The sequence below is a fragment of the Poeciliopsis prolifica genome, unplaced genomic scaffold (genome assembly GCF_027474105.1).
Source record: "Poeciliopsis prolifica strain line A6 unplaced genomic scaffold, Auburn_PproV2 SCAFFOLD001, whole genome shotgun sequence".
Taxonomy (NCBI): domain Eukaryota; kingdom Metazoa; phylum Chordata; class Actinopteri; order Cyprinodontiformes; family Poeciliidae; genus Poeciliopsis; species Poeciliopsis prolifica.
The window spans coordinates 1355921-1374428 of NW_026562376.1; the positions used below are offsets into that span (position 1 = coordinate 1355921).

General features: G+C 40.4%; 1 protein-coding gene across 3 annotated transcripts; it reads left to right on the forward strand.

Annotated features, from left to right (window-relative positions):
* Window positions 1–576: 576 nt before the first annotated feature.
* Window positions 577–16706, forward strand: LOC129363534 (bcl-2-like protein 13). Of its 3 annotated transcripts, none has more exons than XM_055035677.1 (7): window positions 577–895; window positions 2394–2578; window positions 5654–5743; window positions 6417–6573; window positions 8431–8503; window positions 8572–8700; window positions 15453–16706. In XM_055035677.1, the coding sequence occupies exons 2-7, from the start codon at window positions 2455–2457 to the stop codon at window positions 16374–16376; spliced, it is 1497 nt and encodes a 498-aa protein (XP_054891652.1). In that variant the 5' UTR covers window positions 577–895; window positions 2394–2454; the 3' UTR covers window positions 16377–16706. The 3 variants fall into 3 exon arrangements, with proteins under 3 accessions (XP_054891652.1, XP_054891663.1, XP_054891672.1); XM_055035688.1 differs by having other exon boundaries at window positions 5657–5743; XM_055035697.1 differs by lacking the exon at window positions 577–895 and having other exon boundaries at window positions 2492–2578; window positions 5639–5743.
* The last annotated feature ends 1802 nt before the right edge of the window (window positions 16707–18508 follow it).

An 18508-nucleotide genomic window follows, 5' to 3' on the forward strand; every position in this document is an offset into this window, starting at 1 on the left:
CAGAAATAACACTGACTAACTGAAGAGCTTTGTGACACCCGATGAGAAAAAATCACACACTTCTTTTACACAGTAATTTAATCAGTGTTATTTATGTGGCTGTATAAATCAAGATGACATCAAAGTTCAACAACAACGATTAAATTGCATGATGTAAATTTATTCAGAAACATATCAATTCAACTAATAAGAGCAACAAGTCGATGTTTGTTTGAGCTGTACAAAGCTTGGAGTTTCAAGAGTTTTAAAATGAAGATGCTTGAATAGATATGATCATCACTGTTTTCACTGTTTTATATGGCTTCATTTGGATTCCATATAAAATCCCAATGAAATACATTGAAACGTGTTGTAATTTGACAAAATATGACAAGTTTAAACGTTCCAACCATAAACTTTCTTTTAGATGGTGAATAACTTTATTTATGAAGCACCAAACCATCTCTGGTGAAATTGGATGTGAGGAAGAGTTGATTCACGTATTCTAAAACCATTTAAATGTGGATCGTCTACAATACGAGATGTGCCTGAATGCATCGTTAGACCGTAAAATACGCTATAGAAGGACAATGACATTAGAAGGACAGAAAAGGTGGGAAACGGCGGGACATCTACACAACTGACCAAACGGTTCGAAGGATCCGCTTTATTTCCACATATAAACAGAAGCTACGCACGTTTTTTGTGGCAAACGGAAGTTTTATGTTGAAGGATTTCACAGGAAGCCCGGTGTTTCATTTTCGCGCGCTTGCGATCCATTCAGAGCGCATTGTTGGTGCTGCTGCCGACCCGCGGCGCTCCGCTCACTTCACATCCCGCAGCTGCGAGGGGTGGTGGCGACAACAGCGTCCAGCCTGGCGGTTGTCAGCGTTTGGTTTCCTTCTGGACAAGGACGGTGAGAAAATGGCTCCCGCGGGAGCGTTAGAAAGTTGCATTTAAGTAATTTCTCGGCAGTTTAAACGTTAAGCTAGCTAATGTAGCTTCCAAAGAGACTCCGGGGTTCCAGCAACGTTTGTTTAACTAAAAACGGGGTTTTTCCCTTTAAATATCAGACAGGAGCTTTTTGCATGTTCACCAGATAATATTGATCACTTATTGGTACTTGAAAATATTTTACACCACCGTGATGCTGCTATTTAATGAAAACGTAACCAGGTTTGATGCTGCTATTAACACTGCGTATAATCTGAATAGTTTTATTAGTTTTAAATTAATTTGGGCAGCATGTGGTTTATTTTGACAGTTACACCGGAAGTGTTTTCATAGTTTGGTTGACTTGACATATTTTGCCAGTCCGCGTGGCGCCACCTCATTTAAAACTATCTAAAAAAAAGTTTTAAAAAAGTTAAATAAGCCATTAATTACATGACTTTGGTAATAAACATATAAATGTATCCATTAAACAAATTAGTTAAATAATTTATAGTCGGTTAAGTGTCTGAAAGGGATTTTCAAAAATAAATAATTGTGAAAAAAAAAACCAGTTTTAATATTTAAACTCATTAAACATTTAATGAGTTTTGTATTTCTGGATCTGGTGATATTTTAATTGAAATTATAAACTATCACCAGGGGCAATATGACAGGATAGAATTAATATATAGAAATTTGGACGTTTAATAACGTAAATGAATTTGGAAAACATATATAAAATAAATAGCATATGAGTATTTTTTTATGTTTCAGATATTAGAAAATTAAACAATAAGTGAAAATCATTCATAAAATGTTGACTTTTTCAGATTATTATGTACTTTATTTTTATTATTAGTATTATTACTTTTAATTTTTTTAAATTCACTTATTGTTAAATATAATAAAAAGTGTTTCAACTTGTTTTATTATTGTTATTTCAAAGTTCTCTGGTATATTACATCAATCTCCAGGGAGTCTTGTGATATTCAGGCAATAATTTAAATAAAATTGCAATAAATATGTGAAATAGAGCAACAATTAGATTAATATGTAAATCCTTTATTTAATACACAATATCAATAATAATAATACTTTAAAAAAAACAAAACTCATATGTCTGAAAATGTAACTTGATGATTTTAAAAAATTAACAAGAATTTAATTTAAACCTTCAGTCTGTTTGAACATCCTATGGTTTCGCTCATTGAATTTAATGGCTAATTTTTGAATAACGTTACATGAATAGTGTTCATATAAGGAACACTATTTTGAATGAATTATAAATGTCCTATTTAGGTTTTTATGTAAGTCTCTAATGAAAAATTTAAATAATTGAAAAAATCACATGGAGCTTAAGTAAACACACGTTTAAAAACAAACACCTACTGTGGATTCTTTTCAAATGTTACTGTTATTTGAAAGAAAACATGATTATTCAGAAGGCTGTATAACTTAAAAAGCGGTTTAATCTTCCCCAGGCCAGTCGTCCAGCTTTGACAGTGAAACTTGATGTGCCTGTGAATCTGAAGCGTTGTGATCATGACATCCTCTGGTGCCTCGGCCGTTGTGCCTCCATGTTTCCACTACGAAACCAAATACATTGTGCTGCACTTCCTGAGAAAGCTGCCTGTCCGCAGATCACGGACTCCGACCACAGAGCTAGGTGAGGGAAACGCTTGTGACGCTTTTCTTAGTAAATGAGTAATTTACTGATTATTCCGACGAACAGAATGAAAAATAGCCTTGCCTGTTCTGTAGTAGTGGCTTAAGTTAGCAGAAGAAATATTTAAAACATAAAATGCTGTCAAAAAGCAAATCAGCCTTATTGTTGTGTTTTTACATAAAAAATTATTCTGCTGTGTAAAATGCAAAATGATTCAAACGTTACTTTAAGTCTCAAGTTTGAAGTAAAAAAATCTTTTTGTGGTAGACTATCTTCCGCTGCTATTAGCTAAGCTAACACAGCAGTGGTTGATTGCCTAATTTAAGCCCCTGCCCTCCTGATGATCCGTCAGAGTTGGTTGGCTTATTATAATTTTTTTTAACTGAACCAAAACACACTAAATTCTGCAGCACATATACTTGTTAAGGTTCTCATAGTCAAGCTAGCATAACTTACCTACTGCCCTCTCTTTCAATAAAGTTTAAATTTTTTTAATTAAAACTTTGTCCTGACCTTGTTGTCTAGTTTTTGTAATGCTGGCTATTAATCGCAAAGCATCGCATCCCTTTTTCTTCTAGATATCACGCATACATTTAAGATCTAGCTCATTATGTTGGCAACTTCAGCGCTAAAACCAATGCTAGTCATTGTAGCAGAGCAGTTTTTGCCTCTAGCAGGAAGCAGGGGGGCAAGATCCTGTGTGTGACGTCACACTGCAACGTGTCCGTATGCCGACCCAAACCAATATTGGGCCAGATCAGACTAATGGTGCTTAGCATTCATCAACTGTGAGAAATTTCAATTGCAGAGCGATTTGCTGAATCATTGCAGCCCTGGTGCATGCTCATGTCGCAGCAACTCAAAGTATTTTGGGTTGTTGGGCGTGTAGCCACCTGTTCTCCAGCCCTGAATGTCTGCATTCAGATGTCTGAATGCAGACATCTGAAAGCTCTCTGGCTTTCAGATGTCTGCATTCAGACATCTGAATCCACCTTCATCTGAGACACTTTCAACTCATCTGTATTCTCATATCTGTCCAGATTGACAGAAACGTCTGCTTTATTTATTGAAATCTTACTTTGGGAATACAGGAGTTATTTCCCCACATTCCTGCATATTTGAACCCAAATCCTTAATTTCCCGCTGATGTTCTGGTTCTGGTGCTTCTCCACATTAAACAGCAGTGAAAGAAACACAAACAGCTGCTTCTATTTTGCTTTATGTTCATAAATCGAGCAGAAGAGAGGCGGTATTGAGTTGCAGAATGTTTGAAAACTTCCAAATGACCGACTGATCCCTGCTTTCCACTCGACCCGGTCCAGTTTGTGACAGCCTGTCATGAGCAATTATCGTAGGATTACTCTCACACCAGTAGACGGGCGGACAGAGCGGTCTGACCGGCTGCCTGCTGAGGCAGCAGAGCAGCCCGGCCCCGAGTCTCTGGGCTGAACGGGACAAAGGGGAAATAAGGGAGGCAGATTTTTTTTGTCTTCAGTTTTTATTTTAATTGGTTGCTATTGTCCTTTTGTGTTGGTGGTTCTGATTGGGTCTGTTTATAAAGTTTTGTTCATGTTTTGGTTTAACTGTTGCTGTTTGGACAGTTAATATTGGGAAGAATATTTTTCACTTACTTTTTACTTTCACATAGTGTTACTATGGCAACAAATTGTTATTTCTACACTTAGGAACATCTGATTAGCATCTCAAACGCTCAGTTAATATCTGAACTTTGACCCCAAATCCCAGAGGACTTTCAAAGATGACCACAGAAAGAAAGAATGAGGAAGTTCAAACCATCTCTTCAAGTCTAACAACATAAATAGGATATTTAAAGGAGTGGCAAAAGCAAAGGAGGTGGATCAGCAGAGCTAGTCTATAACAATCATAGTGTTATTCAGGATGTGCTACCAGCTGCAAATGACCAGAAAACGTTGTCAATATTCTGCTAATGTCAAAAGAACACCATTTTACAATGGTGACGTTTCCATTAAAAACGAAACAAAATTAAAATCCCTCGTTAAAAAGTCATTAAGCTGCTTCCTGTTGTCTTCTTCTTCATGGTTTCCCCCAGTAGCAACATCTGGTAGTTGATCATGTGACTCGCGTAACGTGGTTTGTCTCGAGGAGATGAAAAGATGGACTTGAAAAGTTAGTTCCATTTTCTCTAAAGTACTAAGGTAAAGGGCTGTACCAACATGGCATTTAGTGGAAGCTAATGCTGAAGCTCCAACCTCTTGCTTCATAAAGTTTCTGTAAAAAAAGAGGAAATAGAACAGGTGTGCAAACAAATGTCAAAATAAGAGCATGAATATAAACTTCGAAGTGACAGGTGTCAAACTCCGGTCCTCCGGGCCGCTGGCCGTCCTGCAGGTTTCATATGAGCCACAGGTCCAAAACACTGGACTGAAAAGGCTTCATCACCTCCAGCGTGGTTCGGTTCTCCAGAACCTTCATGACCTAATTATTCTGTTCAGGTGCTGCAGCAGAGGCTCATCTAGAAGTTGTTCTAACTACTTGACAAATTATTAAGTCAATAACCAAAACTTCCACAGACATCAAATTTCATCCAAAACAAATAATTTAGGCAAAACTAAGTGCGCTAAAAGTTTTAAAGATTATTAGCGCATTATCTGCCCTGCTGGTGTGAAACCTCCACGCCTCGCATGGTTGGTTAGACCTCTGCTATTCGCCTAGAATAATTTACTTCCACATGAGCTGCGCTCTAAAGTCATTCTGACGGGTTTTCCTCTGTGTTTTATTAGGAGTCAGCAGCTGCCTGTCCAGGTTCTCCTGCCTACAGAGAGTAAAGTGTAAAATAAGGCTGCAGCCATCAGGGGCTTTTGCAAAGGATTCGTCTCTGTTTAAACTTTAAACAGGGACGAATCTCAGTAAAAGTATTGATTATAATATGAGGATAAACTAGTTTATTTATCAGGCAAGGTAATGGAGCAGAAACAAGGATTAAGAGGATTATTAACACTGACCGAACCCGCTCTTTAATATTCAGATAAATGCAGGATAATATTTGAGTTGGTAGATACAGATTTAAAGCTGGTCCAGGTCTGATGTGTTAAGGAGACGCCCAGGAGGAGTGGGAGAGAAGCAGACGAATGAAACAGCAAATCGACGAGGAGCTGAAGCAGCTGGAGCAGGAAGTCAATGACAGTAAGTTTCTACTGCCTGAGTGAATTAGGCCCCGCCCCTTTCACTGGCCCCGCCCTTTCAATGGCCCCGCCTCCATCCCTGACCCCATCACTGGCCCCGCCCCCTCCTCCAACAGATTACATGAAGTTGGTGTCGAACGTTTGTTCGACGCTTGTGCAGCAAAAGTTTTGTTTTCTGCTCATTTGGAAGATGTGAACAAATGTTTCCAGAGGTCATCCAAGGTCAACCAGCCAGTCCAGATTTACAAAGTCAGATTGAATACGGTGTCGATCAGCTGTGCTGGTTTGTGCAAGGACAAGTTTTGTTTGTCGTTTTTAAGCTTTTTTAAAAATACAAGTTAAACAGATCAACTTGGCTCTCCACATTAACTAAATTAATTGCTATGTTTGCGCAGCTAAACTTGTTTTTTTGTTTTTTGTAGTTGTGGGTGCAGGTGACTGGTTGACCTTTGACATGTAAATTCATCTAAACATTTATTAATATTGAAACATTTTGCACCAATTTAGTGTTTAGGAAACTTCTCTCTGGTGTTTTCAGTCTGAAAGCTTGTCTGATGTGTTGAGTAACTAATTTAAAGTTTTTATTTTTCCTTAATTAACCTAATTTCTGATCAAAGTTTCCAGTTCTGCGGCTTTTTCTTCTCGTTTTCATGGCATCTTCCTCCTGTTTTCAGCGTTTTCTGAGTCGGACTTCGACCTGCGCCAGTCGGTGGTGTTCTGCCCGCCGAACCCGGACAACTCCGTGGAGGAGTGCCTCGCCGCCATTGGGCACAGCGTGTCCCGAGAGCTCGGTCCGCAGCTCTCCGCCGCCGTGGAGAAACTCCTGTCAGGGTGAGCAGAGCTGTGGAAATATTTACCAAAGAGTTTCACACAGTGAGCTTTCGCTATCGCTCCATCCTGCTGCAGATAGTCGCTCAACTCGCAGCAAGACGTGATCTGCACAAAGGCTCTCGCTCGGCTTGTTGACATTTCTCAGTATTCTTTATGTGAGCATTTATGAGGTCAGACGCTGATGTTGGACAAGAATGCAGCAACAATTATTTTAGTAATCAAGTATTCTGGTGGCCCTACGACAGACTGGCGACCTGTCCAGGTGACCCCACCTCTCACCTGAAACGATGGATGGATGGATGGATGGATGGAGGATGGATGGATGGATGGATGGAGGATGGATGGATGGATGGATGGATGGATGGATGGATGGATGGATGGATGGATGGATGGATGATGGATGGATAGATGGATGGATGGATGATGGATGGATGGATGGATGGATGGATGGAGGATGGATGGATGGATGGATGGATAATGGATGGATGGATGGATGGATGGATGGAGGATGGATGGATGGATGATGGATGGATGGATGGATGGATGGATGGAGGATGGATGGATGGATGATGGATGGATGGATGGATGGATGGATGGATGGATGATGGATGGATGGATGGATGGATGGATGGATGATGGATGGATGGATGGATGGATGGATGGATAATGGATGGATGGATGGATGGATGGATAATGGATGGATGGATGGATGGATGGATGATGGATGGATGGATAATGGATGGATGGATGATGGATGGATGGATAATGGATGGATGGATGGATGATGGATGGATGGATGGATGGATGATGGATGGATGGATGATGGATGGATGGATGGATGATGGATGGATGATGGATGGATGGATGATGGATGGATGATGGATGGATGATGGATGGATGGATGGATGATGGATGGATGATGGATGGATGGATGATGGATGGATGGATGGATGATGGATGATGGATGGATGATGGATGATGGATGGATGGATGGATGATGGATGGATGGATGGATGATGGATGGATGATGGATGGATGGATGATGGATAGATGGATGATGGATGGATGGATGGATGGATGGATGGATGGATGGATGATGGATGGATGGATGGATGATGGATAGATGGATGATGGATGGATGGATGGATGATGGATGGATGATGGATGGATGGATGGATGGATGGAGTATTATATTGCTTATTCTGACAATTAATTGGATAAAAATATTGTACGGATTTTTCATTTAACCCCTTAAACATTTTTAGAAGTCCATTAATGTTCCAAATAATAATTCAGTTTCTTTTTTAATGAAGAAAATAAACATTTTGTTGTAATAACATCATTCATGTAGTGAATTTAAACTGAGTGAAGCTTAAACTGCCAGTTAAGGAGTTTAAAGAAATTGTTTTTATTGATATTTTATTTAATTTGTTTCAGTCAGGTTTACAAAAACAAGAAAATAACCAATAACAGAATAATTAGCTTTCCACTACTTTTCTGTTTCAAATGGAGGCGGAATCAATGAGCACTTATTTAATCCACTTCCTGTTGTCAAAGGGTTTTAGTCTAAGTAGAAAGTTTTATGTATTGTACAGCTTTGGCTAAATTATTGCTCTCAACATGTTGTGTTTTTTCAGCAAATTGCCATTTTTTGAGTGTGTATTCTCCAGTTAATGATTAATTGCTTACAAAATTATTTCATAATGATGATTATTTCAGTAATCGATTAATCACAATTAATCTGATGAATCACAATTAATCTGATTAATCGTTTCAGCACTACTTCTTTTCTTTGCGGCCAGATTTCAGTGACAGTGCTGTTTGGTGTTTGTAAAGCTGAATGTTTGCGTGTTTCAGGCCTCTGGACGACCAGAGATTTCAGAGCACAGCTCTGGATCTGGCCAGACTCACTGAATCGTGCTGGAACAAGGTGAGCCAGTGGCTTCTTCCTGTCGTCATGTGACGCAGCCTCCTCACGTTATTGGCTGTGTCTGACAGGTGTTGGTGCCGCTGCTGCTGCTGCGGGCCCTGCAGTATGAAGGGAAGCCTCTGAAGACGCTGCTGCAGCTGGGGCTGCACTGCCTGCAGGACGACGAGGCGCAGTTCATCATCCAGCAGGGAGGATGGGTGAGTGTTCGATCGCAGAGGGGAAAACTTCTGCAAACTGTCCCACAGGGATTCCCGTAGCCTGGGTTTGTGTTGCATTATGGGATGGGGTAGAGGAAATGAACTAAGAAGAGATGGCGGCGAGTCGTTTTCGTAAAGCGTTAAACTTTGAGGACGTCTCCTCGGATGTTACCAGAAATAAAATCCAGATGTTTGACTGATTTTAAAGTCAGAAGATGGAAATTTGTTCTTCAAAAACAACTTCAGTTCACAGTAGGAGAAGAGTTGTGACCTTTAATCTCTGTCATCTGAGACTGAAAACATGGAAACGGGACTTTCTGCACGTTTACATTCAGATCGACATGCAGTTGCTAAATTAGCCACCGGAGAGCAGCAGTGAGTCACCTGCTGTTGGCTTAAAATGCTAAAACAGGTTTTTATGTTTTCTGTATATTCTCTTCAAAATATAGAAAGGTCCAACCTTTAATTTGTGATTTTAGAATTATTGAGAGCCTCTACAAACCATTGGCTCAATCAAATTTGATTAATAAAATGAGCTGCAATAACTGAAATGTTAACTTTCTGAGGCTCAAATTATTGCTTTGGAGTCTTAAAATAATGAAATAATGTCCAGGTTCAGTTTATTAACTCAACTGAAAACAATCTGTCTGAGTGTAGTCAATGCTGCTATAGGAAATCAATCAATCAATCAATCAATCAATCAATCAATCAATCAATCAATCAATCAATCAATCAATCAATCAATCAATCAATCAATCAATCAATCAATCAATCACTCAGGAGACCTGGAACAGTTTAACTTAATGTACTTATCACTAAAGAAAGTTAAATAAATGTTTGTATGTTTTTAATAACATCGGATTCAAATTATTAGATTCCCCAAAGTATTTATTTGACTTTTTAATAGAGTTAATTTTAAGGTCTGTAATTAATGAGTCACATTTCGATGGATAAATCAACAAGATGAGCAACAGTTTCAATTCAGAACCATTATTGCTGCTAAATTATAGAACAAAAATCCAAATAGGATCCGTTTCTCCCGTCATTCACAGGAACGGGCAGCGCTGGTCCAGATGAAGATGAACCTGAAGATTTACCACAATATTTTGTGGGACTATTGTGAAAACAAGAAAACTGATTAATCTCTGCATTTTTAGACAACTTATTGCTGTGACAGCAGCAACTTATTGCTGTGACAGCAGCAACTTATTGCTGTGACAGCAGCAACTTATTGCTGTGACAGCAGCAACTTATTGCATGACTCCAACAAATCCTGCCAGTCACATAAAGACGTTTGATTTGTTTCACTTCATTTAATCCGTGTTAAATGTGACAGCTATTGATTTAAAAAGTCTAATTAGCAATCCCTGAAATATGGACAGTTTTTTAAACATAATTAATTGTGATAACAATCACTCAAACTTCTATAAATTATAAACGATACAGTAGAGACCCACAGAAGGTGGTTCCTTGTTGAAGTAAGATTTGGAAGACGTTTTATTTGTTTTAGAGGCTGCAGTCATTTAAAAATCAGACTGACTGGTCGTCATCGATGGCGAACGCTCCAGGTCTCGTATCGACGCGTCGTTTCAGCGTTTGCTTTGGAGAAGTGAGGGGAGCGCTGCTGGCTGTAAACGAGGTCACTGATGAGGAGCCACGTGACTCGGCACGTTATCGCCGCTCCATTACTGCAGACAAAGCTGCATTCTCCCACAACGCCGCGTCACAGCTGAACAGATGACGGGATGGCTGATGAAGGGATGAAGAGGAGAGAGGCGGGGAGGGGAGGGCCGGCCGAGCGACAGCAGCCAGTGGGAGCAAAGTTGCATCTCTTCCACTTTGACGGCTGCATGCTGGCGCCCGACTCACGAACTGCGACCTGAGCTCTGTCTTGTGGCTCCTGTCCGGCTGGATCTCCACAGATTTGTGCGCTGAGGTGCGATTCGGCGCCGCAGGATTTTACGTCGAGGTGAGACGTTTTCCTGTGGAGCGACAAAAACCCAAACTCATTTCCAGGTGCTGAGAAGGTCTCCTCTTCCTGGCAACATGGCCGCTGCCGCCTCCTGTGGTTCTTCAGGCTTCTTTATAGGGATGAAACTAACGATTGTTTTTGTAATCGATTCATCTGACAATTAATTAATTGCATAAAAATAGTTGCATTCTACAGATTTTCCATTGAACTATTTAAGCCTTTCTAGTACAATGTTAGAAATGAGTATATATAAAAAATCTAATATGCAAATCATAATTTAGGAGTTTTGGCTAAAACATATTGCAGACAAATGTTTTATCTCAAATGGCCTTTTCCTTTAGTTAATCAGTTACTAAATTAGATGTCAATTATGTCAATAATCGATTAATCATAATCGTTTCAGCCCGACTTTGTTTCTCTGTATCGTATTTCTTTTTCGTACTCCAGATCATGTATTTTGTCTGCCAGGCCGTTGTTAACGTCTCTGAGATGAAACCGGAGCAGGATGCTGGGTTTTGACTGTTGGAGCAGAAAACAATGAGGTTCATTATGAGCCTAATGTGGTTCACAGTCGGTTTGGCAGGAACAAAGCCCGGGTCGGGTTCTGCAGGTCTGGCAGCGCAAAGAACCAGCCGGCCGTCCTTCTCCTTCTGGAAACTGCTGATCTCAAAGTTGACGTCAGCCATTTTCTCCTGTGGTTTGAGTCGTTGAATCCTGGAGGATGAAGGTGAAACGCTGTGAACCCGACAGCTGATAGTCAAAGCAGGATATCTGGGAACATGCAAAACATTTCTGATGCCGCAGCAGCTTCGTGCTGCAGCAGCCTTGCGTTGCAGCAGCTTCGCGCCGCAGCCTCACGCCGCAGCCAGCTCCCGGACTTACGTAAGCGATTCGCTCACCGGCTCCAGGGTGGAACACGTTCATCACGACCCGTCTCCGTGGTTCTGGATCAGCAGCAGAACACAATTTCTGTTCTTTTATGTGATTTAAAAATCTACTTTTTAAATAAGAAAATTGGGACTAGAACTAACGATTATTTTAATAATTGACTATATTGGTGATTAATCGATTAATCAGATAAAAAACACTTTGCCTTTTATGTACAATATTAGTAAGACATTTTAAAATGCAAATAATCAAATTCTTTTCTAATAGAATTAGAAAATGATCATTATATTGCCAAGAATGTGAAAATCTCCATCTTTTCTGCTGGACTGAATATCAGTACAGCGTAGGGATGACCTGCTGATTATTGATCAATAATCAAACGGTGACTAATTTTTCCAGAATCTGAACCAGGCGAAGCTAAAACTGCACAGCAGGAGATCTGGGTAGAAGAGATTTAAGAAGATTTTTAAATATTAATGCAATTTTTTGTGTGCAGTCTTGGCTAAATTACTGCAGTGGACATGTTGTTTTTCCAAAAAACGGCTTTTTTTAGAGTCTGTACCGCAGTTATTAATTAATTACTAAATTAGAGGCCAATTATTTCAATAATCAATCGTTTGAGCTCTACTCTGCACATATGCAGCCACTTTCTCGCTGTGTTTAGCGACTTTTCTAACCAAATAAATCTGAATCATTTTCAGAACTTATTTGCTCCTGGTGCCAAGATGGTGAACTTATTGATGCGACCCAATCAACTGGAGCCGAATTAGTCAATAAATGTTGATTATGTGCATCTCTGAGAACTGCAGTCTCCAAACGATGCTAACATGTTTTGTTTAGATGAGTTCAGGGATTTAGTTTGGTAAGTTCCTCGGTGTGTCGCCCTGCCTGTGCTGATCTCAGGTCAGATTAGAATTTCAGTGAGAGTGAAAAACAGAGGCGGCTCTGGCTCCGACCCAGGAATCTGCCGTCTGGGTTTGTCTTCAGGCGAGGGCGGAGATCTGCGTCTGGCAACGAAGCCCAGCGTAGGTTAATGTTTGGCAGCTGCAGCACAGTTCAAGGTCAGCAACGCGCAAATCTGCACGACCGACCTGAAGGTTAGCTGGGATAAAACGGTAAAGCTTCATGTTTGAAATGTTTCATCTGTGGCTCATAGTGACTTGCTGTTGTTAAACTGCCTTTAAATGTCTGTTAATGTGGGTGAAAAGCAGCTGATTGGTGTTGGAAGGCCATTCTGGAGGATTTTGGAAAGTGCTCCTGCTGTTCCACATGTAAAGCAGCTTAGGGAGAATACGGATGTTGGATAATTCTGGAGCGTTCCCAGATTTAATCTCTCTGCTCTCACCAGCTGACATGCAGAGAATAACCTTCAGTTATTTTCTTTTTGTAAGTTCTGGATATTCTTTGGTTGAAAATGAGTGAATCGCTCTTCTGTCAGACGCTTTCTGTCTGCTGTGTTGTCAAACCGTTCGCCCTTCCTGTCAGTCAAACGACTGACACTGCCGGTTAAATCCTGTTTACCATCCAAAGCTTGTTCCAGGTTATAATCTGAATTATGGACCAGAAAATCATGAAAATATTCACAACCCCACAACTAATCAAAGACTAGATGATATAAATTATGAGAACAATGAATTTAACTTTGAGCTAAATAAAGTATTTTTGAATTGAACTACCGAACTATTTATATGAAGATCATGGTGGAAATAACCGGCGTCTGAAATGAACATGTTAACCAGACTGGAGCTCCTCTGGTTGCATCACAGGCTGAATGATTTCTGTCCTGGACCTTCTCCTCTTCTGGGTATTGCTAACTAAAAGGTTAGCTGTGATAAAGATGAAGAACTAATCATAAACATCGGCCGCGCTAAAGCACTAAAAAACAAACATTACATGTGCTAAAGCACTAAAAAAAAACAAACATTAGATGTGCTAAAGCACTAAAAAACATTAGCTGTACTAAAGCACTAAAAAACAAACATTAGATGTGCTAAAGCACTACAAAAACAAACATTAGATGTGCTAAAGCACTAAAAAACAAACATTAGCTGTGCTAAAACACTAAAAAACACATTAGCTGTGCTAAAGCACTAAAAAACAAACATTAGTTGTGCTAAAGCACTAAAAAACAAACAGCAGCTGTGCTAAAGCACTAAAAAACAAACATTAGCTGTGCTAAAGCACTAAAAACACATTAGCTGTGCTAAAGCACTAAAAAACAAACAGCAGCTGTGCTAAAGCACTAAAAAAACAAACATTAGATGTGCTAAAGCACTAAAAAAACAAACATTTGATGTGCTACAGCACTAGAAAACAAACATTAGATGTGCTAAAGCACTAAAAAACATTAGCTGTACTAAAGCACAACAAACAAACATTACATGTGCTAAAGCACTAAAAAAACAAACATTAGATGTGCTAAAGCACTAAAAAAACAAACATTAGATGTGCTAAAGCACTAAAGAACAAACATTAGCTGTGCTAAAGCACTAAAAACACATTAGTTGTGCTAAAGCACTAAAAAACAAACATTAGTTGTGCTAAAGCACTAAAAAACAAACAGCAGCTGTGCTAAAGCACTAAAAAAACAAACATTAGATGTGCTAAAGCACTAAAAAAACAAACATTAGATGTGCTAAAGCACTAGAAAACAAACATTAGATGTGCTAAAGCACTAAAAAACATTAGCTGTACTAAAGCACAAAAACAAACATTAGATGTGCTAAAGCACTAAAAAACAAACATTAGATGTGCTAAAGCACTAAAAAACAAACATTAGTTGTGCTAAAGCACTAAAAAACAAACAGCAGCTGTGCTAAAGCACTAAAAAACAAACATTTGATGTGCTAAAGCACTAGAAAACAAACATTAGATGTGCTAAAGCACTAAAAAACATTAGCTGTACTAAAGCACAAAAACAAACATTAGATGTGCTAAAGCACTAAAAAACAAACATTATCTGTGCTATAGCACTAAAAAACAAACATTAGCTGTGTTAAAGCACTAAAAAACAAACATTAGTTGTGCTAAAGCACTAAAAAACAAACAGCAGCTGTGCTAAAGCACTAAAAACAAACATTAGCTGTGCTAAAGCACTAAAAAACATTTGATGTGCTAAAGCACTTGAAAACAAACATTAGATGTGCTAAAGCACTAAAAAACATTAGCTGTACTAAAGCACAAAAACAAACATTAGATGTGCTAAAGCACTAAAAAACAAACATTATCTGTGCTAAAGCACTAAAAAACAAACATTAGCTGTGCTAAAGCACTAAAAAACAAACATTAGTTGTGCTAAAGCACTAAAAAACAAACAGCAGCTGTGCTAAAGCACTAAAAACAAACATTAGCTGTGCTAAAGCACTAAAAGACAAACAGCAGCTGTGCTAAAGCACTAAAAACAAACATTAGTTGTGCTAAAGCACTAAAAAACAAACAGCAGCTGTGCTTAAGCACTTAAAACAAACATTAGCTGTGCTAAAGCACTAAAAGACAAACAGCAGCTGTGCTTAAGCACTAAAAACAAACATTAGCTGTGCTAAAGCACTAAAAGACAAACAGCAGCTGTGCTAAAGCACTAAAAACAAACATTAGTTGTGCTAAAGCACTAAAAAACAAACAGCAGCTGTGCTTAAGCACTAAAAACAAACATTAGCTGTGCTAAAGCACTAAAAGACAAACAGCAGCTGTGCTAAAGCACTAAAAAACAAACATTAGCTGTGCTAAAGGTAAAGCACTAAATGATCAGGGACAGGAACAACCACGCAGAACAAATTTGTATTTCAAACCGAATCAAACTGGATTGGGAATCAGAACCTACAGTGTGAACGCAGCCATTATTTTTCTGCTTCTGATGTGTGTCCGCCATCTTGTCTGCCTGGTTCTGTCGCAGGGTAAAGTTCTGAGCTTGGTGCAGAACGAGGACGAGGAGCCCGCGGCGGCCGTCGCCGACGACAGCAACGACATCTACATCCTGCCAGAGGAGCAGCAGCCCGGCACGCTCAGCACCGGCGACAGCGGCGAGCCCAGCTCCTGGCAGACGGACGTCCTGCCGGCGTCCCTGGGCGGCCACGAGTCGTGGGCGCAGGTCGACCTGATGGACCCCGAAGACGTGAAGGACCTTCACGGCGGCGAGGGCGTGGCGCTGTCCGAGGAGCGCAGCGAGAACAACTCCTCCAACTCCGACATCGTCCATGTGGAGCGGGAGGAGGCGGAACTCATGGAGGAGGACGGCGACGGCGACACCATGGAGAACACGATGAGCCTGCTGATGTCCGAGAGCGACCTGGTGGCGCTGCGGGTCGAGCTCGGAGACCCGGTTCTGCATGCACAGCCGCCATTGTCCCTGGTGCTTCCCGAGGAGCCCGTCGCCATGGAGACGCCTAAGAGTTTGTCCCCAGCAGCAGAAGCCCCGCCTCCTGCTGCTGGGGTAGAACCCGACCCGGAACCCGAACCCGAACCTCAACCCGAACCTCAACCCGCCCCAGTGCCTGTCGAGGTGGAAGCCACGACTCAAGCTGAGGAAGTCTCACCAGAACCAGCAGAACCTGAAACCCGGCCAGAACCAGTGTCCATCCCCAAACAGAACACTGAGCCTGAACCAGAACCGGAACCAGATTCTTCTGAGCCCCCTGCGCCAGAGGTCCTGGCTGAAAAAGTTCCGGTTCTGGAGGTTCCGAAAGAGTCGCCCCAGACCCCAGCGACACCAGAACCAGAATCGGAGGAAGAGTTCCCGGTTCTGCTGTATGGCGCAGCGGTTCTGGTTCTGGTCGCCGCAGTGACCTTCAGCCTGATTCTGTGCAGGAGGAGGAGGTAGAAATTAATTTAAATAAATGTCCTATTCTTGATGTAAAAGCTCCTTAGTGCCGGGTTTCTCTGGTCGGCCCGGTCCAAAAGAACCGGGCCCTGAAGCAGGATCATCTCCTCCTCACTCTGTCTTCTGCACGTTTCTGTCTCACCTTTTATGGTTTTCTAACTTTTCCAGAAGCAAAAGAGATTTAGATTTTTTTGAAAAATGAATATTAATGAAATATTTTATTTTCTGTGAATCCAGGCAGGAAGTTCTGGTACAAAAATCATCTGTTGCACATTTTACTGCACATGCAACAAGGTTTTTGTCTTTTGTGAATAAAATATTTTTCCCCCAGAGACGAGTGGAAATATTTAAATATGAAGGTTTAATGCTGCTGTAAAACAGGAGCTAAAGGCAGAAATACGGAAGACAATTCCTGCCTTGAAAGAAGAAAATCAAACAGGAAGTCATAATTACAAGTTGCAACTTTGAGATTTTTTGATAAAACAAATTTAAAGTAATTTGTAGAAAAATAAGGTATAATTTTGAGTTTTAAAGGATAAGTTTACAAGAATTTAACATATTTGAGTTTGTTATGTATAGTAATTTTTTTTGATAACTTGTGCATATAAATGGTTACAAGGATAAGTTTTTGTAATTTTGAATTTTAAAGTAAGTTGTAATTACGAGGAAACGCTGCCAGCGTGGGGCCTAAATTATGGGATATGTTGTTACCATGGTGATTAAAGCAGTCCTGCTTGCAAATGAAAGCAACCTTCATTGTGGATCTCAAACATTTTTAAAGATGTGATTAATCTGTAAAACTCCCAGAGTTGCAACAATCTGTTACAAAACCGTCTTCCATGCAGACGTAAAGTAAAACCAAAAGTCTGAGCTGGAAACTTTTATCTTCTGCTAAAAACAAAAACTATGAAAGCGTCCAGTCAGAAGTTGATCTCCAGCAGTTTATTATTACATTAATTAAAAAATATGAACTCAATGCCGACGAGCGCTGAAATTAATGTTCAGTTCTGGGTGAACCAGCCCTGATGCACAGACAAAAACAGTTTGATCATTTAATTCAAGTACAGAGTATAAATTTGCATGCATATTTGATGCCTGCTTTAGTAAACAGAAACATGTAAACCATGAAACAAATTCAAGTGCTGACTTTCAGTTCCTTCTTTTTATGAATAATTCTGCAGTTTAATCCATCAGTAACGTTTCTACAGCACAGCTGGGCCGAGGGGCGGGGCCACATCCTTCAGTCACTTCCTGTGCCGCAGGAAAACTCATCTGGTCCACCGATGGCAGATGAACCGAACGGCCGTGTCGAAGAGGCCCTTCAGCAGCCGCGGAGCCTGGATGCAAACGCCCTTCACTAGGGTCAAGGTCAGGGCCACGACGACCTGCTCCTGGGGCAAATCCTTCAGAGAAAACTCCCTGAGCAGCCGCTCCACCTCGTTCACAAGATGGTTCCCCAGCTGATGGGCAGCAGACCAACAGAACCGGTCAGAACAGCAAATCAGTGACAAACAAGCAATTATTCACAATCAATGAGTGAAACGATCAGCATCTGATTTGGTAATCGATTCATTGTTAGCAGGAGACATCCTGACTGGAAAAAAGGAAATGTGCTGCGAGAACATCACTGAGCAGATCTTAAGACAAAAATATCGACATTTTTCAGTTAAAGGGACAGTAATATGTGTTTTCCAGGCACATGGTGCCATTTTATTTATATTTTCTTATTTTAAAAAGGACTTATTTGAATCTTTTATATATTTCTAAAATTGTATAAAAAGGCTCAAGTGATTCAATAAACAATCTGCAGAAGGTGCCAATTCTTAAATCTGATTAATCGTCAGAATAATTGATTAATCAACTAAAATAATTGTTAGCTGCAGCCCCGTAAGGAACAGAATTCCAGATTTCTATGAGTTTTGATTTGAAACCTGCTAGTTCTGATCTTTGCAGCGGTGGGTGCAGCGCTCACCTCAGAAGGCGACTCTGAGACGTTCCTGGCCAGGTTCTGCGCCGCCCGCGCCACCACCTGCAGCTCGAACTGGGCCGCGATCTCTCTCAGCTCCTGAGCAACGGCCTGGATGTTGACTTCCTGCTGGCCTCCTGCAGAAACAGATAAGAGTCAAGGCATC